Raw genomic sequence first — 23,599 nt, 5'->3', positions numbered from 1 at the left:
AGGAAGTCTTCCGCAACCTCTCCACTTTGGTCCCTATTAGCTACCCTTCCTTTGTGTTTCCATAGCTTGCTGTACATGCTTCCAACATAGCACTTACAGTGTAAAAAAAAATTGTCACAGCTGATTGACTTTGGTGTACCTCAAAAACTGGTACAAGAGTGTAAAGCAAAAAAAAAAAATTTGTCTGTTTACAAATTATCTTCTAAAATATAGTGAGCAATTGGAGAGCAGAGATTATCTTTCAATATTGTATTAGCAACACTAAATAAATTCCAGGTTGGCAATATATGATAAGTAAACATTTGCTGCATAACGCTAAATAACTTTGAGAATAACATTGATCTTTTTGTTTGTTTGTTTTAAAAATTGTTTAATTATGAAATAACAACATTGATCTTTTAATATTTTTAATTTGAATAAATTCTGTTGAGTTTTTAGCTAAAATAAATATAATCTGTCTCAACTTTTAAATTTACACGTGCTCCAATACATGCATGTACCATTAGGTATTCACAGCTTACTTTTTACAGAAAGTAACTGAATAATGATATACTGGGGCAAAATTCATATCAAGTTAAAAATCACATGACTTAAATAAATTTCCAATAATTTAATAAGGTTAAGAAACATTTCCTAACACCAGCTTCAACAGCATCATCAACAACTTTAAAAATAGGGGTGGAAACTGAATTCTTTAACCTGGGAAAGAGCATCCTTTTCAAAAGATTAATTAGTATACTGAATGTTGAATTTGTAAAATCATTGTCATTAAATAAAATTATAAATAAGAAAGACATGATAATTGCCACTACAAACCCCATTTTAGATGAAAATTTATACAATCAGTTGGAAAGCATCCAAGTGGTCCAGGAAAAATACTCTACTTGGTGTTTATTGTTGTGCTATTTTGTGATGATTATTTTTACAGTACCATTTTCAAAGAGTCTTGTTTTAGATATATTACCTTTGATTATATGCCTGGCATATTCTTTTTTAGAAATACTTTATACTCCTAATTCTTGCTCAGACTTATTGAGACATAAAGCAAAAATATATTTGGTTATTGAAAAGAAATGAACACATTTAAGTTTTTCACAAATTGCATAATTCCATATGCACTAGACCCTATTCAATCATATGAAAAAATATTTGTGTAAGAAAAATGTAACATATAGCCACTGGAGTGGTGATTAAGAAGAATACCAGGAAATTCATAAAATACATTAAGTGAAATGAAAGAAAGATGCAAAATCACAGGTATGATAGAATTTCAACTCTGTGAAAATGTGTAGGAAAAAGAAAAGAGAAAACAAAGGTGTCAAGCTATCAACAGTGATAGCACTGTAGATATCTATTTTCTTTGATCTGTGACAATACAATGTAAAAACACCTGCACACAACAACAAAATAATAATTTGGCAGCAGGTTTTAAAGAGGCAGTGCAGATGGGTGTGCCATGCACATGTGTGGGGGGAGGGGAGGGGAGGGGGAGAAAGGGAGGCAGAGACAAGGAAAGAGAGAAGAATAGACAAGGAAGAGAGGAAAGGGCAGAAATGTGGGAGTGAGAAGGCAGGGAGAAAAGGAAGGGGGTAGAGGTTCGCCGTAGGTTTAGCTACTGGATTAGAAATTGCCTGAAAGCACTAGGGAATTTAAAAATTAACTGAATTATGGACCAAAGAGAAGAGAAGCACTTAACTTTCTTTGTTAACTTTAGGTGATTATTTCTCTCTACTTTTTTTTGACTTGATCATTTCAGTTAGTTTCTAACAATCCTATGTGTCCCTGTAAACCAAAAGATGAAAATAATATTCTATATGTCATTTTAGCTCATACATAGGGTTGTACTTTCTACTAAATTTGGTTTCCCACCAGGGTACCTGTTACAGAGAAATGACAACTTGGCAACTGTTAGATTTAATCTGGGAACACTTCAGTTTAGTGCTTGTAATTTCCCATCAGGGAGCAAGTTGATCAGTAAATCCCCAAATTCCTTACCAAAAAAAAACCCCACCATAAACCACATAAACAGAATCTGTGTTAGTTTATAAAATGTTTGGTTTGCATACAGGGCAATCATGAGTTGTCGTGTATCACATTGTCAGTGTATTGTTAAAACTCTGAAATCAGAATTTGTGGGTCTGGATTATAGCTCTGTCACTTATTAGCTCTGTAATCCCGGTGAAGTTACATAATGTACCTGTGTCCCATTCTCCACTTCTGTGAAGCTAAGCACACCTAATAATCACACCTACCTCACAGATTTGTCATGAGGATTGTAGAAGTAATCTATGAAGCACCTAGTATAATCTGGCACAAAGTAAAATGTGAACAGCTGTATTTACTATGATGGAAAAGGGCCTTATATCCTCAAAGAAAATACATATAGGTAGGTATGTCTATACATAAAGAGGGAGGACGGGCAATTGAATGAAGACAGAAAATATAAAAATGGAGAAATGCTGAAATACAGAAGTCAGGGATAAGCTTTTCATAATAGTTCTGGAAATTTTCAAAGATATTACCCACCAGATTTCAACATTACAATTTTCTGTCCCATATTCTTCTATGGCAAATTTAATTATCCTAAAAATTTAAATAAATATGCCTCTAGTACTTCAAAACTAATTTAGAAATAGAAAATACAAGCAAATTTCTATTTAATATGGCTTCTAATTTTGAGGGTCTAACATTTAATGAGTTTGGTTCTAAGTACTTATGTGGATCAATCCAATGCTCACAAGAATCCTATCAGAGGATGTGCTGTTATAATCATCCCTATTTCGCAGTTGAACAAACAGGGTGCAGGGAGATTAGAAAGCTATTCATTGGGAGAGCTGACATTTGATCCCAAGGAGACTTACGTCTGAGCCTGGTATATTAATCATTATAATATTCACCTAATAGAATTATTATTTATTTGTACTTCATAATGTAAGAATTTTAAGTACTAGGTCAGAAAATGTAGTGTGGTTCTATTATTTACTATGTGATATGCAGATGGAATTTAAACCACTTTTTAATGCATACTTATTTTCAAATCAAAACATGATATATATTTTACTTGTTCAACAGAATATTTTCCTACACAATTAGTTTGAAGTAGTTAGAATAGTGTGATACACTCTATTTTAATAATAATAATAATAATAATAAATTTTGACTTCCAAAATGTCAAAATTAGTCTTTCTATATTATGAAATAATGATTAAATTTCTATCACTGGTGTACAGTATTAATAATACACTGATAAAACATTTAAAAGTAACTCATTAATTATGTAACGTAAAAATGATGAAAAAATAAAATTAACTTCTGAAAGATTTGCAAAAATGTGTATTGCTACAAAAGAAGTTTGTAGATAAAAAGAATCATTAATGTCCCTGTCCTAAAATATTATGATTTTATATCTACAAATGTCAATTCAGCTGCTTTATAAGACTTATGAATGAATTCAATACATGGGTAGATTTTAGAAATGTGAGATACAAATATTGATTTCATTCTCATGATGTATTATCTCATATTTATTATTGTCTTTCTTTTTTTTACTCACATATAACCTTTCTACATTTTCACCCTTATAGAAGCGTAGCCCAGACGAACAGGGACAATTCTGTTAGTAAAACACACCTGAAACTAACACAACATTGTTAATAAAAATAAATAAATAAACAAAAACAAAAAACAAAAAAACCCACTTAGCCTTTTAAGTATATCCAAGGAATGACTGAATTTTTTAAACTGGCTTTAGTAAGTCCATTTAACATTTTTTTTCATATGCTGCATACACATCTATTAGTCTCCATTTTGCAAACTGTTTCCTTCTTTGGTCCATGGTCTTTTATTATAAACAAGCTATTTCATATTGAGTTACAAGGACTTCTTTTAGAGTGGTATTATTTAACTATCTTGTGTTATGCCCTTTTCTTTGCACATTTTCACGTATGATCAGGATTCAAAACTAATTAATCGGTTCCTGAGCATAAATGGGATACACCAGCTATGAGGCCTTAGGCTTGAAAGTTTATTTTCGAAAAGTTGAATTTGATTGTTTGATAGGGAAACTTCTCAACGTTCATTTGCAGGCAAGTCAAAACCCAAATTGTGAGGACTGTTAAAATCTAAGTTTCTGGGTTTTCAGGGAAGGGTCATAATTCAGTTTTCCTTTGGACCCTGGCCCTAAACCAAAGACTGAAACACATTAGTAAACAAAGATAGTTCTGGTTATTCACAGACGAGCACAATGGATACAGGATAACATTTGGCCAGGTGACAGTCGATGTTTTTCTTGTGTGATTTAGAAACAGAAACTGAAGGCCACTTGATGTCTTTTTTCAGCTCATTTTTGGAGCAAAAAGTGTTCCTGGAAGACCCGAGACTGTATCTATAAAGTTTATCACTAAACCAATCACATAAAGATGAGGCGAGCCAACCAAATTTTATCACATATACTGAAGCTTAAAAGTTCTTTTATTTTAGCCTCACAGAGTGTTCTTGATCAATAAATTAATTACAGCATAAAAATACTTCATTTTTAAAAATATGTCTTAAGAATCAGTTCAAAAGGAAATTCTATACTAGTCAGTTATTTTTCCTGGCAGGTATCATTATAACTTGTCTTGCTTTACTCTTCCCCTAGAGGTCAGGCTGAGAGAAACTGACTTTAGTCCAATCACTGATGCGTTTGGTGGTAGTTAGGAAGGATGCACAGATTCCAAGACAGCAAGGGATGCAGGAACTGGCCATCAGCCACAGAGCTGTGCTTCTTGGGGCTCTGGACCCTAGTCTAGGAGAGGATGACCCGGTCCTTGGCTGGTAGAAGCTTGTTCATGTATCCCCATTTACCTGTTCTGCAGATCCTTGTGGCTGGTGAGATTTCCACATTATCGTGAGCTTTGTGGTAGAAAGCTGAAGTGACCTCTGCTCCATTGTCACTTTGGGAAACACATGGGGCACATAGCAGGCAGAAAAAAAATACTATCTGGTATATAACCTCAGTTACAGTTAGAAGATAGGGGTCTCAGTGCACAAATAATGATCAAGAGAACATATACATTTGTAGCATTCACTACACACTGAATTTGACCCATTTGCAAGATAACCAATCTATGGGTCTGATATTATGGAAGTGTTCTTTGTAATTGCTTGGTTACTCTGTTCTGATGACTGGTAATTTGGTGTTCAAGGGATGTAAAAGTAGATGAAAACTGTTATTCAGTTTTTCTGAATATCTCCAGCCTTGGCTATTTTCCATGGAAATGAAGCTTTCTTAAAATGTTCACTTATGCTTGTAATGAAGTTTGAGTGTTATTTGCTCATTTCAAAAGTCTAAGGGGAAAATTGTATTTCTAAAGTCAGAGACAGTGCTTTTACTCATATACTGTGTACAAATACCACACATACAGATGGCTGTCAATCTTTGTCACTTTATACATTAGTCTGGAAATTGTGAGCAAGAATTTGATTGGAATCATTGACTCTTCTTTGAGCTTAACTGTGAAGAGTCTAATTGGGAAATCTCATAAGTCGAATCTTAAAGGATCACTGGCAATAACGTTCCTTTATTATTCCAAAACCACCTCTTATTTTTACCAAATCACCAGTTTCATAGAGCTTATGTTATATTAGGTATGAGAAAATGTGTCTTTATTGTAAAGAAGTACATACATTCATTTCTACAAACTACACAGCTTTCAAGAAAATTTCACTAAGTGCATTCTGGATGCTAATGGTTACATACCAAAAGAAATGGTTCTAAAAAATAGATGCAAAGCTCAAAATATTTTATTCCAGTGTCTAATAGCAATCCAATATTTTATTCTGACAAGCCAGGAGAGTAAAATTTTAATGGAACAGCAAAATACAAGCATGAGAAAATTGGGCTGTTCTGTGGCCTTTTCTTTGGAGGTATATATCATGAAAAACATGCGCAAAGCCTCAGAACTAGAAATGACTCTTGGTGGTAACGAGTGAGGATTGAGGAATATGGAAAGCTCACAAGGATGTCAGTGGCTTTTGCCGTAATTCAGAGAAGCCCAAAGACCAACACATACAATTATAAACTTTTTAAAGCAGGCTTTTTCCCCCCTTTCTTTCTTTTGTCACAGGATTACAGAGTGAATATCTTTCTTCGTCAGAAATGGAACGATCCTCGTCTTGCCTATAGTGAATATCCTGATGACTCCTTAGACCTAGACCCTTCCATGTTGGACTCCATTTGGAAACCTGATTTGTTCTTTGCCAATGAAAAGGGAGCCAACTTTCATGAAGTGACTACAGACAACAAATTGTTAAGAATTTTCAAGAATGGGAATGTTCTTTATTCAATAAGGTGAGCCATAGGCTTAAATCCCTGATTTCAGTGAAACAGAGTAACCGGGTTTTTTTTTTTTTAGTTTTTAGTAAGTGTTTGAAATTTTTAGGTTAAGTGCTTTCATTGTTCCACTTAAGTTCCTCTAATATACCATGTCCTAAATATATTTAATCAACAATAAGACACCAAGTTCCAAATCCAGAAACTATGTGTAATTCTTGGAAATCCACTTTTTTAACAAATGGCCCAGGTCCTTACATAAGGCAAGTTGGCAGGTGGTTTAAAGGCAAATTGAACATAGCTTGAATCATATGCTGTGATTGTATTTTTATGTATTCATACTTCCTTTAAATATTTATATGTGAAGAAATATTTAGGTTTGCTTGTCTGAGATCCATTTCCCATAAATTATTTATCAGGTGTATGTATTTTTTAAGATGCCCTTGAGTTTCTGTGGATTCTTTAGAAAAAGATCTTACCTAAATTTTAGTTATTTATCATACATTACTCCGAAGACCATGTAACTTTTTAAAGCTAATACCAAAACATAACAATAATACCAAAATATAAACACTGACAATAATATTTCTTGACAGTTGAACTTTTAAAATTCATTCAACTTTGGCTGTTCATTTAATATCAAACAGGTATAAATTCAGTAAACAGCTACACTAATCTACTTGATTTGTATCCCACCTGAAAACTATTCTAAATATTCTAAAATAAAATGGTTATCTTAAATTTTCCATGATTATTTTTATCACAGTTCAATTAAAAAAAAAAAGAAACAGGAAGTTAGGACCAGAATTCATGTCACATTTCTTAGAAGAGACATTATGCTCTATTTCTAGCAATAGACAACCACTTCAGAAATATTTGTTATCACCAGTAACTGTTTTAAAGGTATCAAGATAACTTAATATTGGAACTGTAGCCTGAATATTAATTCCTTAGATTTGACCTCCCTATTTTCCCTTTTGTTGACTTTTCTTCTTATCAGGAATGGGTGTATTTGATTTTGAGTTCATCTCCGCAATATCAGGGATAGTTGCTATTTTTGCCAGGTAGTAGTATAAAATAGAAATAACAGGAATGAAAATTTAATCTTAGTAGCTTAGTAATTTTGAAAACTTTTTTCCACAAAGTGGTTTTATAAATAATGCTAATCTCTTTATCCTCGTCTATTATATCTGTTTTTCATATTTTTTATTTCATGTGAACAAATTTCTTTTCAATACATTTATCATTTCCTAAGAATGACAAGGTGACATCACTCTATTGTGAACTGCCACTTTCATCAGATTTCTGAAAACTAGCTAATATGTGTTAATATAATCCTGAACTATTAATTGCTACATAATACGTAAAGGAAGATTTCAGATTTCATTCACTAATTAAGCCCTGTGCTCCCATATGAATGAATAGCTTAATGGTGAATCCCAGATCTAAGCAAAAGAATTTGGAACCTTTTTGGAAAATCACTAAAAAGCATAAGTATCAAAAGATAGTGAGTTGTGTGGTATTTCACAAATAGGTATCAGCAAGGTGGGACATTTAATATATTTTTACTCCTTGAAGACTTAGAGTTTTCACTTTACAGCAGAAGAGGGGGTGGGTGGACATATGGGGTGGCAATTGAGAATTGTATTAGCTACAAGAAGGGGAGAAACCATAAACGTTCAGAATGGATCACCTCTCCATATGGTAAGAGACAGTTTCTGTAATGTCCCCTTTCATCTAGGTCCTGCTACTGTATGAATCCATTAGACTTGCAGTATCGTAATGTACAGCAGTTTTCTTTAAAGGCCTCTCCTTTAGAATATTAAATATTCTACCATTGAAGACTTTGGATGTGTAATAATTTTGTGATGCTTTAGAAAAATAAGCACAAAATAAACTTTTCTAAAAGATAGTGAGAAGATAGAGCAGATGTATTTTTCCCTATTTCTTCTGCCAAGTACAACTAAAAGCCCTAGAGACAATATATATCACAAACTTGGGGAGACTCCCAATGGTAGACATAAGAAGATTGACTGAGTAAGGACTTTGGAACCCAAGAAACAACATGGAAATGAATTCATGGGATTATTTTTTTCTTTATAAATCTTAGACTGGGATATGAACTGGACTTCCACCTCTACCTGGAAGCAACAAGGTAGCACCCACACTCCCTTGCCCAGACAGAGCAGTGTCAGAAAAGCCAGTGCAAAGAGAAAGTTTAAATTAAAAAAATATAAAATAATATAAAAATGTCTAGGCTTCAACCAAATATTATTCACCATGTAAAGAACCAAAATGTTCTCATATTGAATGAAAAAAGACAATCAACAGATGCCAACATCAAGATGATGAGGATGCTAGAATTATCAACAGACTTTAAAGTGGCCATGATGAAAATGATTCAGTGAACACTTACAAATATGCTTGAAACAAATGAAAATATAGAAAGCCTCAGCAAAGAAATAGAAGATATAAAGTGGAACCAAATGAAAATTTTAGAACTGAAAAAATACAATAATTAAAATAAAAACCTAGTGGATGGACTCAGTAGAAATGGAGGGGACAGAGGAAAGAATCAGTGAACTCTAAGAATAATAAAAAATTACCCACTATTACAGAGAAATGATAGACTGGGGGCCAGAGGAGGACAGAGCCTCAGGGATCTGTGGCAGTATAACAAAAGATCTAACATTTGTGTCATCCGAGTCTCAGATGGAGAGGCAGAATAGGGTATGGAGCTACAAAACATACTAGAGGAATTAACGGTTGAAACTTGCATAAATTTTGAAAAAGGCATAAAACTACAGATTCAAGATACTGAATTAAATCTCAAAGATATTCATACCAAGTTACATCATACACAAACTTCTGAAAAGTAAATAAAAATCCTGAAAACACCCAGAGAATAACAACACTTTATCTGTAGGGGAAAAACAATAGAAATGATAACAAATTTCTCATCAGAAGTCATAAAAACCAGAAAGAAGTGACATATTTTTCAAGCGCTGAAAGAAAGGAACTGTCATCCTAGAATCTTCTAGCCAGTGAAAATATCCTTCAGGAATGAAAGGGAAATTGAGACCTTCTTGGATAATGGAAAACTAAGAGAATTTGTCACAAGTAGACCTCTCCTGAAAGTATAGCTAAAAGAAAGTTTTATAAATAGAAAGGAAATAATAAAAGAAGAAAAGTTGGAACATCAAGAAGGCAGAAAGGAAACTGTCATCAGAAATATGAGCAAATATAATACTTTTCTTCTCCTCTTGAGTTTTCTAAATTATATTTGACAGTTGAAGCAAAAATTATAACATTGATGTAAGAGAAAATGAAAAGTAACAAATAAGAAAACATTTTTCATAAACACATTGGCAGAACTTAACAAGATGTAATATTCAGTGTTGTCTAATACCCTTTGTATTGACTTTTTATATATACTAACAGATCATCTTCCCAAACAGTTAATATCAAGACATATGCCAATTGATCTGTTAGTATATATAAAAATATAAAATACACTGATCCTTTAACTCAACAATTCTGCTTCTAGGAATTTACATTACTTATGAGTTCACATGTACACAAGACACATTTACAAAGATGCCCACTGCGCCACTGAAATAGCAACAAAAGTAAAGACCCTATCTATTCACTAGTAAGAACAAGGCAGAACACAATGATAGCCCAATATTGTGACGTACTCTGCATGAGATAAACCTAAATGTATTCACAAGAAGCCTCCAAAATATCTCTAAGGTTAAAAATGTTTCATGTTTATTTTTGTTTAAAACATCCTATATATTTAAGCATAACAGTGTATGTATAGATACACATACATCTAATTCCATACAGGAAGTGCAGAAGGATGCTCACAATGGTTAAGAATACCAATTACAGAAATGAGCCATAGAATTTGGGTAGAAATAAAGGTGAACTGTAGATGTCACTATATGTAAGTCTATGTTGTTTGAATTTTTCAGTAAGAGTTATGTATTACTTATGAATTAAATACATATACTTTAAGTGACAGAGGATTTTAACCTGAAGTCATGATCCTTGACGCCTCTGTGATGTGGATTTGTGATGGCTATCAGGGGATCCATGACAGGGTGCAAATATATATAAAGCAAGTTTACTTCTTTTCCTGCTAATTTAAAATTTGACTTTGTGAAAGGTATAATTTATTTTTTAATTATAAGATAGTGTTTCATTTCAGACAGATTTTGGGTGTCATAGGTTGTGAGAATATATCACTAAGTAGCACAGAATAATCATTTTGCAAAATTATAATGTCTAGAAGATTTCCACTGATAGAATTGAAATACAATGTGTATGCATGTGTGTCTGTGTGTGTGTGTGTATATGTGTATCCTATTGTATCCTATATGATTATGGCTATTTGGCTGTTTACATCAAGTCTTATTGGACTTTGAAAATGGTGTCATCCATTATGAATTGCCCACATTTCTTCTAATATTTTGAGAAAAATTATGGAATAATTCAGAACTGCATCTTTCATCTTTCAGTATGAGTTCAGACGGAACAGATGATGTCTCTCAGCTCCTAGTTTTTGTTTGCTCTATCCTGGCTCACATGATCAAAGACTAAATTCATTTTTTTGTGAGTTGTTTTTGGAAATCTCACAAGACTTTGAAATTTTCAAATGGCAAACAGTTTCTTTGTTAACAAAAGTTGTGCTAGGAAAAAGAAATCTTGTTCAATTTACAAATGGAGCATCTGTGATGTTTCATGAGAGATCTGCTTTCCTGCTTGTTCAAAGAAAGAAGCAGAATGTCCTGGCAAACCTGACCTATTGAACTTATCCATTTCTCTGTACTTCTTCCTTAAAGCCACTAAAACAAAGAAATGAACTGAATAAGGAGTGAAATGACATTAACACACAGGAAGATGAAAGTAATGGGAAAGAAAATAGTGACAGATGAGTGATGACAAGATATTTTAGAAAACTTAAAAATGAATGCACTTGTGAAAACTGACTTCACAGAGATAACCAAAACCTAAGCCAAAGTGGGGGAACCCAAAAGGAAGAAAATAATATCCTCAAACTTTTACAAGTTTGAGACAGGTAGAACTTCAGAAAATGGGGACTAAGGGACTTCCATGGTGGTCCAGTGGGTAAGACCCTAAGCTCCCAATGCAGGGGGCCTGGGTTCAATCCCTGGTCGGGGAACTAGATCCTGCATGCATTCCGCAACTAAGAAGCCCTCATGCTGCAACTAAAGATCTCGCATGCCACAACGAAGACCTGGTGCAGCCTAAATAAATAAATAAGAAAATGGAGCTAGAAAGGAGATAAAGAGTTGATATAAATTTCACAGAAATTGCACTGAGCCCTTTCTCCTGATTTTCTTGCCTGTGTTCCTCAGACTAGGGTCTAACTTTTTGCCTTCTGAACTGGGCAGAAAGCAGGAGGACAGAAAACCTCCATGAGTTGTGCCAAGAGCTTCTGGTAGGGACTCCAGGCACAACTTGCATCTGTGGTGAAGTTTCACATGAAGAAAATGAGGATTCTGTGAAGTCTGCACACTGTGTGGTGACACCCTTGTTCTCCCTAAAATGCCCAAAAGGGAAGATCTAGAAGTTGGGGAACCACCAGTGAAAGATCTGGGCAATCACTGTACGGTGAAGACCATTGCTTAATGAACCGTCTGCTGCTAATTGAACTCCATATGGTTTTTACTGTTAACTCATTCTTCAATGTAAACAGACATTGGAGGACATTCTACAAGAGGAACAATAGTCAAAAAAGAAGCAGAGGCCAGAGTACACATGCAGAGGGAATAAGGAGCAAAGAGAAGAAAATTAAAGAAACAAAAAGGAAAGAAATGGCTGAAGAAAAAATTCACGGAGCAGAAGAGACCCTGCATTAAAAAAAAAAAATCTCTGGACAGAAATTAAATAAGAGACTTTTAGGAAAGGAGAAATGAAGTCATTCAGAGCCTAGCAAGAGCAAATAGTAAACCAAAGTCAAAAGAAAATCAGTAGGGTATTTGAAATAAGAAGTGAAGAAATCTGCCAAGAAGTAGAATCAAGATATTAAGAAACAGAAAATAGGAAAGAAAGGATATGAAAATCAGAGTATCAATATAGAGGTTCAGTATCTGAATAGAAAAAAAGGTGAGAAAAAGAAAGAGATTTCCATGAAGAACAAGGAACTGATCCATTGCCTGCTCTGTTTAATCACTGAGAGGGATTTGGTTCTGACAGGGAGTTTGTTGAGTTTGAAACAATAGTAGGGACTAGAAACTGAAGAGGTTATTAAAATGAGACAATTGTTAACACTAGGGAAAACAAAATGCTAACCAAGTGCTGTAATTATAGCAAACAGCTAAGCTTAACCATGAATAATAATTACATATTCACAACACATAAACATGCAAATTAATTTAACTCAATGTTTACATAACTAAATTTTTAATTCTGTTGGAGAGTTCAGTGTACACAGAGTGTGGTATAAGGGAAGTAAATTCTTACTTTCCTTTGTAGCAAATTAATAGACGACTTCACAAATTTTAAAAATCAAGTGTAATATAGCAGTTTAAATATATGAATGTAAGTCACAGACAAATATCTAAAGAAAGCTGCCTCTGAGGAGCTAGAAATGAACTGGGGGTAGGGCTGGGTAGGGCAAAGGTACAGCTTATTTTGATATGTTTTCTATAATTGTCTGAACTTCTAAATGAGATCCATGAATTATATTAATAATTTTTTAATGAAGTGCTCTTCAAGTGAGGGTGTTGGGGCAAGACACATGACTCCAGATTGTCAAGTTTGGGATTTGATTTTATTCTACTTATAAAGTTAGCCTATTATGTATTGTGTGTATGTATGTGTAACATCTTGTGGAAGAACCCAAACAAATTTTTTGGCAAACCCAATATTTCATGAGTGATGACTACAGACACAGGACTCCAGGGTCAGAGACAAAGGAGCCTCAGCGTCTTTGCCCAACTTCCTCATCATCCTCAGGTCTCATGCGAACAATACATCAGGCACAGATGGACACAACACAACCGCAGGTCTGCCTCACAGCTGTGGAACACTAAGTTTGGGGACTCCACTGTTTTTATAGCAAACTGTAAGCAAGCCTTCTCTTTGTCCAGGGACTGTTATCTCATTGTTCAAAATTAGCAGCTACACAAACAGCCCTGAGAAATGGCTCAGGTGAAAGTATCATCAGGTCCCTACAGTCTTGGTAAACCCAGCAAGAGGTAAATCTGTGATTTGCTAGCTGTGATTTGGGACAGGTCTCTTTACCTGTGAAAGGCTCGTTTTTCTTACATGCATAATGGTGAAAATACTAATTACCTTGAGCTTGAAATAATCTATGTAAAACACTTAAGATAGTGCCAGGCATACAATTAGCACTCAAGTTTTTACTTTTATCTTTTCAAAGAGAAAACAAAGTCCAAAAAAGCTTAAGTCTTTTCCAGAATCCATAAATTAGCAAATTTATGGACTCTTGCAAATTTTCAATCTATCAAAGCCTCAGTTTTATCAGTTGTGAAATGGGGATGGTAACATCCTCACCACAAAATAATGGAAACACATCATGGGCAGTTAAATATTATCTACTGCTTTGTTTACTGATACTACTAATATGTACCAGGACAGCCAACCCTACTGCTTATAGTGCAGAAGCTTTGTTGCATTAACCATCAAACACCAGGAAGAAACTTTACATCAAAAATACCATGCACAGCAACTTGTCAAAGATCACAACACAATTTCAACTTTTACTTAAGCTAAATATAATCACCTTCTTTGAAATTCGGTTGTGAAAAGAATTGAAGATTCCTTGTACAATATGTACTTATTTTTTGAACTCCGACAGACATTAATTTTTAAATAGACAAGGCAAACTTATTTTAATAGATGCCTTTTTTTAATTTATTTATTTATTGGATTTTTTTTTTTTTTTTATTGGCTGTGTTGGGTCTTCATTGCTGCACACGGGCTTTCTCTAGTTGCTGAGTGGGGGCTACTCTTCATTGCGGTGCGCGGGCTTCTCGTGGTGGCTTCTCTTGTTGTGGAGCATGGGCTCTAGGTGTGTGGGCTTCAGTAATTGCAGCACATGGGCTCAATAGTTGTGGCTCACAGGCTCTAGAGCACAGGCTCAGTAGTTGTGGCACACAGGCTTAGTTGCTCCGCGGCATGTGGGATCTTCCAGGGGCAGGGATCGAACCTGTGTCCCCTGCATTGGCAGGCAGATTCTTAAACACTGCGCCACCTAGGAAGTCCCTTAATAGATGCTTTTTAAGATGCTGTTTATTCAAGGGAAATTGATTTACAATGCCATAAAATATAGGTTGTAAGGAAAATTTTGCATGTGTGTGATTATGTATATTTTTCTGAAGAGATCCATGGCTTATATCAGTTTCCTGAAGGGACCATCAACAATACTGAGATTGCACTGTGGTGGGTTAATAAGCTTTACGATCATCTCTATAATCAGATGACAACAAAAACTCCAATGAGAATGCTAGTTCCAGTCTTCCTCCTAGTGTTCCACAATCTAACCTCTTCTGAGAGTTATTTACACTTTATAGAATCATTCATGACAAAATATCAAATCACTCAAGTAAATATGTAAAATCCATGGGCGTATTCCTTATAGTCTCTAAGGTTTAATTACTGATTTTTTTTGAAGAATCATGTATGTATGTTTTACTTTCAATTTAATAACTAATAATGTATGAAACATCATTTTTCATGTTATAGAAATACATATTTTAAAAGTCATTAATTAGATAACTCATTTTCATGAAAAATGTTCTGATGCCTTTGAAAGGCAGTAGACTTAAAGGTTAGGAGCATAGAATGGACAGCTAGACACCCAGAGCTGCTAATTCAGCTCTATCAACTTCTGCTTTGTAATATCAAGTGAGTTAACCTCTTAATCTCCTCATCACTAAATAAAGGTAATGCAGCTTACCTGTCTTATAAATTCATATTAAGAAATAAATGAGTTGAGACAGATATAAAGTATTTAAAATAGTGCCTACCACATAGAAAGCAAAAGGTATATTACCTACAGTGATATTACAGATAATATTTCAAAGCTGATAGTTAAAAGGCCAATGTTCTCATAACACTAAATTTAGAAATATTAAAAACTAATGAAATACTTATCATTTGCATAAGGAGCCTAAAGTGGAATCAGAAAGCCTTTCTTTTTCTTTTTTTTTTTTTTAATACTTCAATTAATGGTTGAGATAGCATATTCTGGGCAATGGTTGTTTGCAAATGGGTAATACCTTGATTTTAATGAGGTGAATTGTTTTTCATAGATTATAATCATCTTTTTTTAACATTACTACTTCACTAAGCCCAGACTTTTTAAGGGGAAAATTTAAAAAACGCACATCCTGTTTATGTCTTATCTCAGAAAAGAGAACTCTGTCCTCTCTTACATAAGAAGATATTTCCAAAACAGTAGAATGCGATTAATTGCCTCTTGATTTAGTTTTCTTTTGATGTGGTCAGGACAAATCTTTAATTTATATGTAATGTTTTGATAAAGAAATTCAGAATCGCATTCACGAGGGTGACACATTTTTTTCATCCCTGTGCTGTTAAAGAAGCAATTGTATTATACCTTAAACAAAAAGAAAATCAATAAATAGATTTTTTTTCAAGATATGATTTATGACAGAAGTTCTAAAAACAGTGTTTTCCTTTGCCAAATAATTTCTTCCAATGGTCTTTTTTTTTTTAAGAATTATGTAATGTCTTTTTTTTTTTATGCCAGAAAAACAGCTAGGGTATGAATTTGACCTCACATGCAGGGTGAGACCTGGAAAAGATTTTGAGAATGCTATTTACTCCCATGCAAAAGGCCACAGAATTAATTCTCTAAGCCCACATTTGAAACTGGCTGGCCAGAGAGCCTTGGATATTTGGAAAATTAATTGGTGTATGTTCAAAATGTACTTGTGCATACACTTCTAATAAATCCTTTCACAAGACATAGAACACTGTGTCCAGCTGATTTTACGATTGCCTTTTGAAGAGAGAACTTTGCAAATGGACAAGATCACACTTACAGGATCACTTAACCTAGCTGAGCTGGGAGAAAACTGCTCTTGAGGTGCAAATTCTTTTAGTGTGCTATGGACTCTGACTTGAATGAATTGTCAAATGATCCCCTGGGATTCTTAAAAACTGAGCAGCTTCACATCTGTCTGTTTATGTCTCTCACATGATGTCACTGGGACCCCACCAAGAGTATTCACTGTAAAACATACATCATTATAACTTTGTGTCTATGGGCCACATAAAAATGCCACTTTGGAGAATGTGGTTGCATTTAGTAGAGCTGATGGCTATTTTTTGTTCAAACTTAAGTAGTTTTTTTTTATGTAAGTGATTTAATTCAGCCATCTTTGTGTGCATCCTGTGTAATTTGGGGGAGGAGGAGATGGGGAAGCCTGGGGTTGGGAGAATGTACTAGTAATCCTTCATAACTAGTGTTGATTGCGTGTTTCCCACGTGTGAAGCACTCGACTGAGCGTTTTACATGCGTTAACTCATGTGTTGCTCACAGCATGTCTCCAGAGTAGGTACTATTATTATCTTCCTTTTGGAGATGGGAAAACTGAAACAGAATGAAATGAAGTGATCTGAGACCATAAACTCTCTGGTTATAAAGTTTATGTGAATGACTCAGCCTAGATGCCCACTACCATACTGCATTTCAGTGGGAAAACTTTCAATAAAAGGGGCTGGCTAGAGCGTTCTCAGAAAAGAACTTCGTTTGAATAAATTTGGGTTTATTTGAATCTGGCCCTCTTTTGCTCACATTGGGAAACTACAAATTCTTGGTAATCCCTGAAGATATCTCAGTAATATACTCTTTGAAGAAAAAAAACATTCTAGAGTAGTGGATTATCTGGAATGCTGACATACTAATACTTTTTGGAACGGGAAAAAGTAGGTGGAATGCCGAGGTCCACCATCAGGTCATCTCACTTTTGTGGGAAGCCACATCAGAAATTTGTCTGGTGAGCATGGAATTGTATCACACATATTCGAGAGGGCTATTTCGTAGGCCTGATAAGATCTGGTGATATGCTCTAGTTCCACGACAGGGAAGCCCTCTCTAATACCGAGAATTTTAGAGTCCTCCAGATTCAGAGTTTTTTCCTCTGGATGTTCACTGAGAAGTTCTTCATTGTAGTTACAAAGATGATGAAAGTTGTTAAACAAAATTGCTTCCCTGCACCCAGCCTTTTCACATTCATACTCCAAACCCTGGATCTACTTGCTGCCTCAAGTATGCTGTCCCTGTGATTTGGGGAAAGTGTGCCTTTTGGCCTTTGGTATTAATGTTATAAAACTCACCCTGAAATATCTTTTTTAAGGGTCTCTTAGACATCTATAGCTCTCTCTAAAGGAAAACATAAATAGGTAAGTAAATAAACATGATTGCATGTTTATATATACAGCTTTTCTTTCCCCCCAAACAAGATTTATGTAAAAGGATACAGTTGTTTTGCAGTAAATAACATACCCAAGCTGGAGCAAATTTTATTTGAGAAGATGTTAGTCACCACCAAGCAACATTGTTTCCCAGTTGTACCCTGAACAATAGAATATTAATATGATATTATAAATTTCCTTTTAAAATGGTTACTTTGAATTCTTTCAGATTGACATTAACACTCTCCTGTCCAATGGATCTCAAGAATTTTCCAATGGATGTACAAACATGTATAATGCAACTGGAAAGTTGTAAGTAGGAAAAACTTCCCTTTTCTAAATACTTTACAAAAATAGAGTAGATGTATATTTAATGGATCATATAGATAACTTATTTTGTCATTGTTTTTGTCTGACATTTACTAAATAGGTGTGTTATCTTCTAGCTGGTATGGAAAGGAATGATGTCTATCAACACATGCACTCTATACTGTGATAAAGAAATTCAGGACTAGAAATAAGAGTTTTTAAGCTTGAAAAACAGCTATTCACTTTATACAAATCAAAGATAAAAAGGATGATAAACATTAAAGACAAACTACCTTTTTTATTGAGTGCCTGCTGTAGTCCAAGCATTTTGAATATATTATTTCTCAAACTCACAACAAAGATGTTGTTCTTCCCATGTTTCCACATATGAAAATGGTCACTTTGAGTGATTTTGCCCCAATTTATGGAGGTGATAACAGCAAAACATCTGACTTCAAAGGCTTTGTTTACTCTGAACCGTTTTGCCGCCCCCTCAGTATTTATTCAGAGTACATTGCTGGCTGTGTTATGTGTTATCTCAGGAGAAAAGACATTTCTCACACTTTATCAGCGATTTATCCAAGCTTATAGGCATTTCTTTAAATTTCTTCTTTCAAAGTGGATCCGTGTGCATCATGGATTGAATGTTAATACACAAAAATTTTCAGATCCTCCTGTTTCTCTGAACTTATTTATACAATCAGCCCAAACAATTGGTTTTCAGTGTTTAATGCCATACAAAAAGTAAGCGTTATGCAATATTTTTCTCGTGATACTGTGTTATATCAAGAATAAAAAATGTCTGTTTGACACATTCCTTGAGAAAAATTTACAGGTGGATCTTCAGACTTTCAGGCCTCAGCGGCCAGGTGTCTAGCGCGGCATAGCTGCCACTAGATGGCGTGCCTACTTCGTGGGGGGATGTAGCCCACTCTCCACATTGGGTTTCTCTTAAAGTAAGGAAGTGGAAATACATTTTTCTCTAATAATATCACTTGCTTGTTAAATTTAAGTACATTACTTTTGTAAGTAGTTCTTAAATATTGATCATACCCATGGACAAATTACTAAATTACATGAAAGGAAAATAAAAATCTAGTTTTATTTGGGGGAGCTATTTATCAATAAAAATGGGGGGGAGGCGGTGGGGAGTGATACAAGATTCCCAGCTGTGATTTCTAACAGGAAGGCATTTGGAGGACAGGTATCTTGGTTGCAAAATTAGGTACACGAGAAAGTCTCTAGAAAAAAAATCGTGTGAAAATTAGCCTAAGTCAGACTGGTTCCCTAATTGCTAAACCAAGGATGCTGGATGCTATCTAACAGTGAGGAACTGTTCAAGATGTAGGAGCAAGAAAATGAGTTGGTCAATATCATGCTCTTAAAGATTCTCTCAGCCAGGTGAACCAAGGTTATTTAAAAAGGTTTCGTAATATTCCAACAGAAAGAATAAAACTAGGGACAAAGAGGAACAGTGTGGAAGGAAGGAACAGTACAGGCTGATGCTGTAGAGGAGGCAAAAATGTTATCTTTATCTTCTTAGGCTCTTCAGGCTGGGCCTGAAAACTAAACAGAAATAAGACAGAGTAACAGGAGAAAAATACAAATGTATTTAATGTAAGTTTTATATGAGATGTGGGATCCGTCATAAGGAAAAGAATAGTCAAGGAAGTGGCAAAACCTAAATGCTTTTATACCAGGTTGAACAAAGAGAAGCAATTGTGGAAAAGTAACTAGACTGTGTGGGGAAGCTAAAGGAAGATGAGAATTATTTTAGCAAGGTCTGTTTGTACAGAATTCTCTCGGCCTTGATCCCCTGTTGAAGAATATTTCTTTTTTCCTAGTACGGGCAGCACATCTTTCACATGGGAGTTTTTATCTACAGTTTTCAGGAAGAAAAGGGGAGATTAGAATATTCTTCTTATATCTGCTGTTTTTTGGGTGCCTTTAACTCAAAATAACCCTTGTGCTAAAGTGGAGTATTTTGAGGGTGCATATTCCACCATTTCTCATTCACTTCAATACAAAGCGGATGCAAAGGCTCTGGGCGCTGATGAGTCAGAGCTAAAGAGCTTGGATAGGTAGAATCGTTTTGGAAATACTGACAGAGAAAGAAAACATAGAATCAGAAGTAAATGTTGAAGGGAATGTTGCTAAATCCAATCTTAATATATTTGAGGTTAGGGAAATTTAGTTATAAAGCCAAAGGGAGGAGTTAGAACTGAAGATGTGCTATTAACAGCCATCTACAGAGTGGTTCAACAATAAGATGAAATTTCTGAAAGAGAAAGTGCAGAGATGAAAACAAACACACAAAGAAGAACCAACCCTTAAGAAAGTCCTCCACTTAGAGATTGTTGGAAGGAATTCCAGGCAAGGGGTTGTCATTGATAGCAAATTAAAATTGCAATCATGCAATCTCAAAAGAGAAGGGGCAGCTGAGGAGACCTGTTTAATAACATCAAATGCCATGAAGTGTGTGGGGTTTTTTTTTAAGTAGTTGGGAAAAAAGTCATTTTTATTGATGACAAAGACAAATGTGATTAGAATTATGAGGGTCAAAGCTGGATCCCAAACAGTGTTTTTAAAAAGGGGGAACATGATGAGCAAGCGGTAGCAGCAAGTGAAATCCTTAATTCCCTGAATGTTAGTTATTACAGAGGAGAGAGCACAGTGCTTAAGGATAGCTGAGTCACTGGACTTCTGTAGAATAAGGAAAGCATCCTGGGCTATTTCACAGATCCAAATGCTCATGTAACAAGACCTTTCTTGTTCTTGCCTTTCCCAGAACATTTCCAAATCAATCAAAAACTCAACGTGGGAACGCAAAGCCTCTTGCTACCTCTGCCTTGTTTCTTAGTTCCTTTATCAGGAGTGAGTAGACTGCCTCACGTATCCCTTTCATATTTGAGTCATTAAAGACTTCCTGTCCTCTTATTAGAAATTAATTTAGCTCACAATAGAGATATTGTTTGTTAAACTCTTCTAGCAGATGCTAAGAAAAAACTGTCAAGGTAGAAGCTACTGAAGTCAATTCTTCAAGGTGTTTTTCTTAAACTCTTTTAGAGCTGGTACTCACATCTTTTTTGTTTTTAAATAGTGGCTTAAAATGACGAAAGATTTGAGAGTTCAACCTACTGGAAAGGAAATGCTGTAAGAAACTTAGTATCTAATGTTGAATAAATTCTGACAGCAAAGGGGAAAAAGAAGACAAATTGGATTTAGAGGCATAGAAAACAAACAAAAAGAAATATAATTTAAAGGCAAAGGTCTTTTTTTTTAAATAAATTTATTTACTTATTTATTTTTTATTTATTGGCTGCATTGGGTCTTTGTTGCTGCATGTGGGGCTTTCTGTAGTTGCGAGGGGATGGGGGCTACTCTTCGTTGCATTGCACAGGCTTCTTATTGTAGTGGCTTCTCCAGTGGCAGAGCATGGGCTCTAGGCGCAGGGGCTTCAGTAGTTGTGGCAAATGGGCTCAGTAGTTGTGGCTCGAGGGCTCTAGAGCACAGCCTCAGTTGTTGTGGCAGATGGGCTTAGTTGCTCCTCTGCATGTGTTAGATCTTCCTGGACCATGGCTTGAACCTGTGTCCCCTGCACTGGCAGGCGGATTCTTAACCACTGCGTCACCAGGGAAGCCAAAGGCAAAGGTCTTAATGGCCTGTGATGATCCAACTTTCTTAAATTCAATAAATGTTTAATAAGTTTATCACTTGTCAGGACTGTTCTAAATGGCCTGGGGAGTGTTCATTCATTTAAGCACTAATTGAAAAATATCTATCAAGTACTTAATGTATTCCACATGATATGTTGGTAATACAAAAATGTCCCTGTTTGGAAGGACTTCAAGGACTAGTTGAGGACTTAGCTATGCAAATATGGTAATTCTGCTGAAAGTGATAAGCGTATGTTAATAGCTTACCCTTAGCACAAAAGAGAAAATGACTAAGGGAAGAACAGTATTGAGTGAATAACTTAGGAAAGTATATTTTTTCTAAACTAGCAATGACCCCACACCCCTAAAAGTGTACATGCATGACTTAGACTTAAAACCTTAATGATACAAAAGTCCTAGTGTATGGAAAAGAATGTTTCCAGAAAGAGACATGCAGGGAAAATCCAGGGAAAGAGAAATCTTCCAATAGAAATTAATGAGAAAAACAAAAATAACTATGAGCTAAGGATAACATCAAAGAATAAAAACAGAATAAATAACTTTCAAAACATAACTAAAAATTACTGTTTCACCAAGTGAAATGTGGGAAAGGAGAAAAATAAGAAATAAAAATAGTGTGTAGTATATATGAAGCACAGAAAGAGAGCAAAGATAGATCTCAATATTACTATAATTAAAATCAATGCAAAGGTTTAAATCCATAGAGCAAAATAGATTCCCAAGCTAGATGTTAACAAATATTAAACGTGACAATATGTTGTCAACTAAATAATTTTTTTAAACAACATGCAAAAAATTGGAGAAGAGAGAAAAATGCATATCAGAGATGTGTCTAAAAAATCCAGGGTAGTAGGGCATCCCTGGTGGCACAATGGTTAAGAATCTGCCTGCTAATGCAGGGGACACAGGTTCGAGCCCTGGTTTGGGAAGATCCCACATGCCACGGAGCAACTAAGCCCATGCACCACAACTACTGAGCCCATGTGCTGTAACTAGTGAAGCCCGTGTGCCTAGAGCCTGTGCTCTGCAACAAGAGAAGCCACTGCAATGAGAAGCCCGCACACCGCAATGAAGTGTAGCCCCCGCTCGCCACAGCCAGAGAAAGCACTGCGCAGCAACAAAGACCCAATGCAGCCAAAAAATAAAATAAAAATTAAAAAATCCAGGGTAGTAAGTTCAGTATCAGAAAAAAAAAGTTATAGGAAAAAAATCACAAGATACAAACACTTGGATAACATGTTGGTAAAGAAACTGAACTATAGTGATTATGAAAATGTCTTCCATATAACTTCCAAACAAAAAAGCAAAAGCAGACAGAACTACAATTTTTAAAAATAGATCTATCCGATTCACTTTGTTGCACAGCAGAAATTAACACAACACTGTAAAGCAGTTATACTCCAATAAAAAAAAGAAAAACTAGATCTATCAATAATTTATTTGAAGATACAAGTACAAATATATGAACAAAACCATTAAATAATTTGTAGAGAGAAAACTCATAGTTCTGTTTGTTTTTAGTATACAAGAACATTTACAAAAATTATGTGGTAAGCTACAAAGGAAGCTTTGAAAAATTCCCAGAAATCAGTGCATTGATGGAATGTAATCTCTGACTGAAATGCAATAAAATCAATAACAATATAAAATTACCATAAATTATTATGGATGAACAAATTATTATACACTACTATGCAGTTATATATCTGGAAACCAGCCACATGTACTAAATGACTCTGTTTAAAGAAGAAATAAAGAAAAACTTGGTATTAAATGACACTGTGTCTGCATCAAAACTTTGGGAAAATCCTGATCTACTCTGTCTTTTCCAGTCAGGTCTACTGATCTGGCATCAGAAAAG

General features: G+C 34.9%; 1 protein-coding gene across 2 annotated transcripts in view; it reads left to right on the top strand.

Annotated features, from left to right (window-relative positions):
• The window catches only part of LOC130846387 (glycine receptor subunit alpha-3), a 190,886-nt gene that overhangs the window by 112,478 nt on the left and 54,809 nt on the right, over positions 1 to 23,599 (top strand). For both annotated transcript variants that reach the window (XM_057724600.1, XM_057724601.1), the window contains exons 4-5: positions 6,108 to 6,331; positions 17,982 to 18,064. In XM_057724600.1, coding sequence (XP_057580583.1) covers positions 6,108 to 6,331; positions 17,982 to 18,064 — 307 coding nt within the window. The remainder of the gene's footprint in view (positions 1 to 6,107; positions 6,332 to 17,981; positions 18,065 to 23,599) is intronic.

This window comes from Hippopotamus amphibius, chromosome 2 (assembly GCF_030028045.1).
Source record: "Hippopotamus amphibius kiboko isolate mHipAmp2 chromosome 2, mHipAmp2.hap2, whole genome shotgun sequence".
NCBI classification, from domain to species: domain Eukaryota; kingdom Metazoa; phylum Chordata; class Mammalia; order Artiodactyla; family Hippopotamidae; genus Hippopotamus; species Hippopotamus amphibius.
Note: the sequence above shows the minus strand (reverse complement) of the source record. Positions and strands in the feature narration are given on the sequence as shown.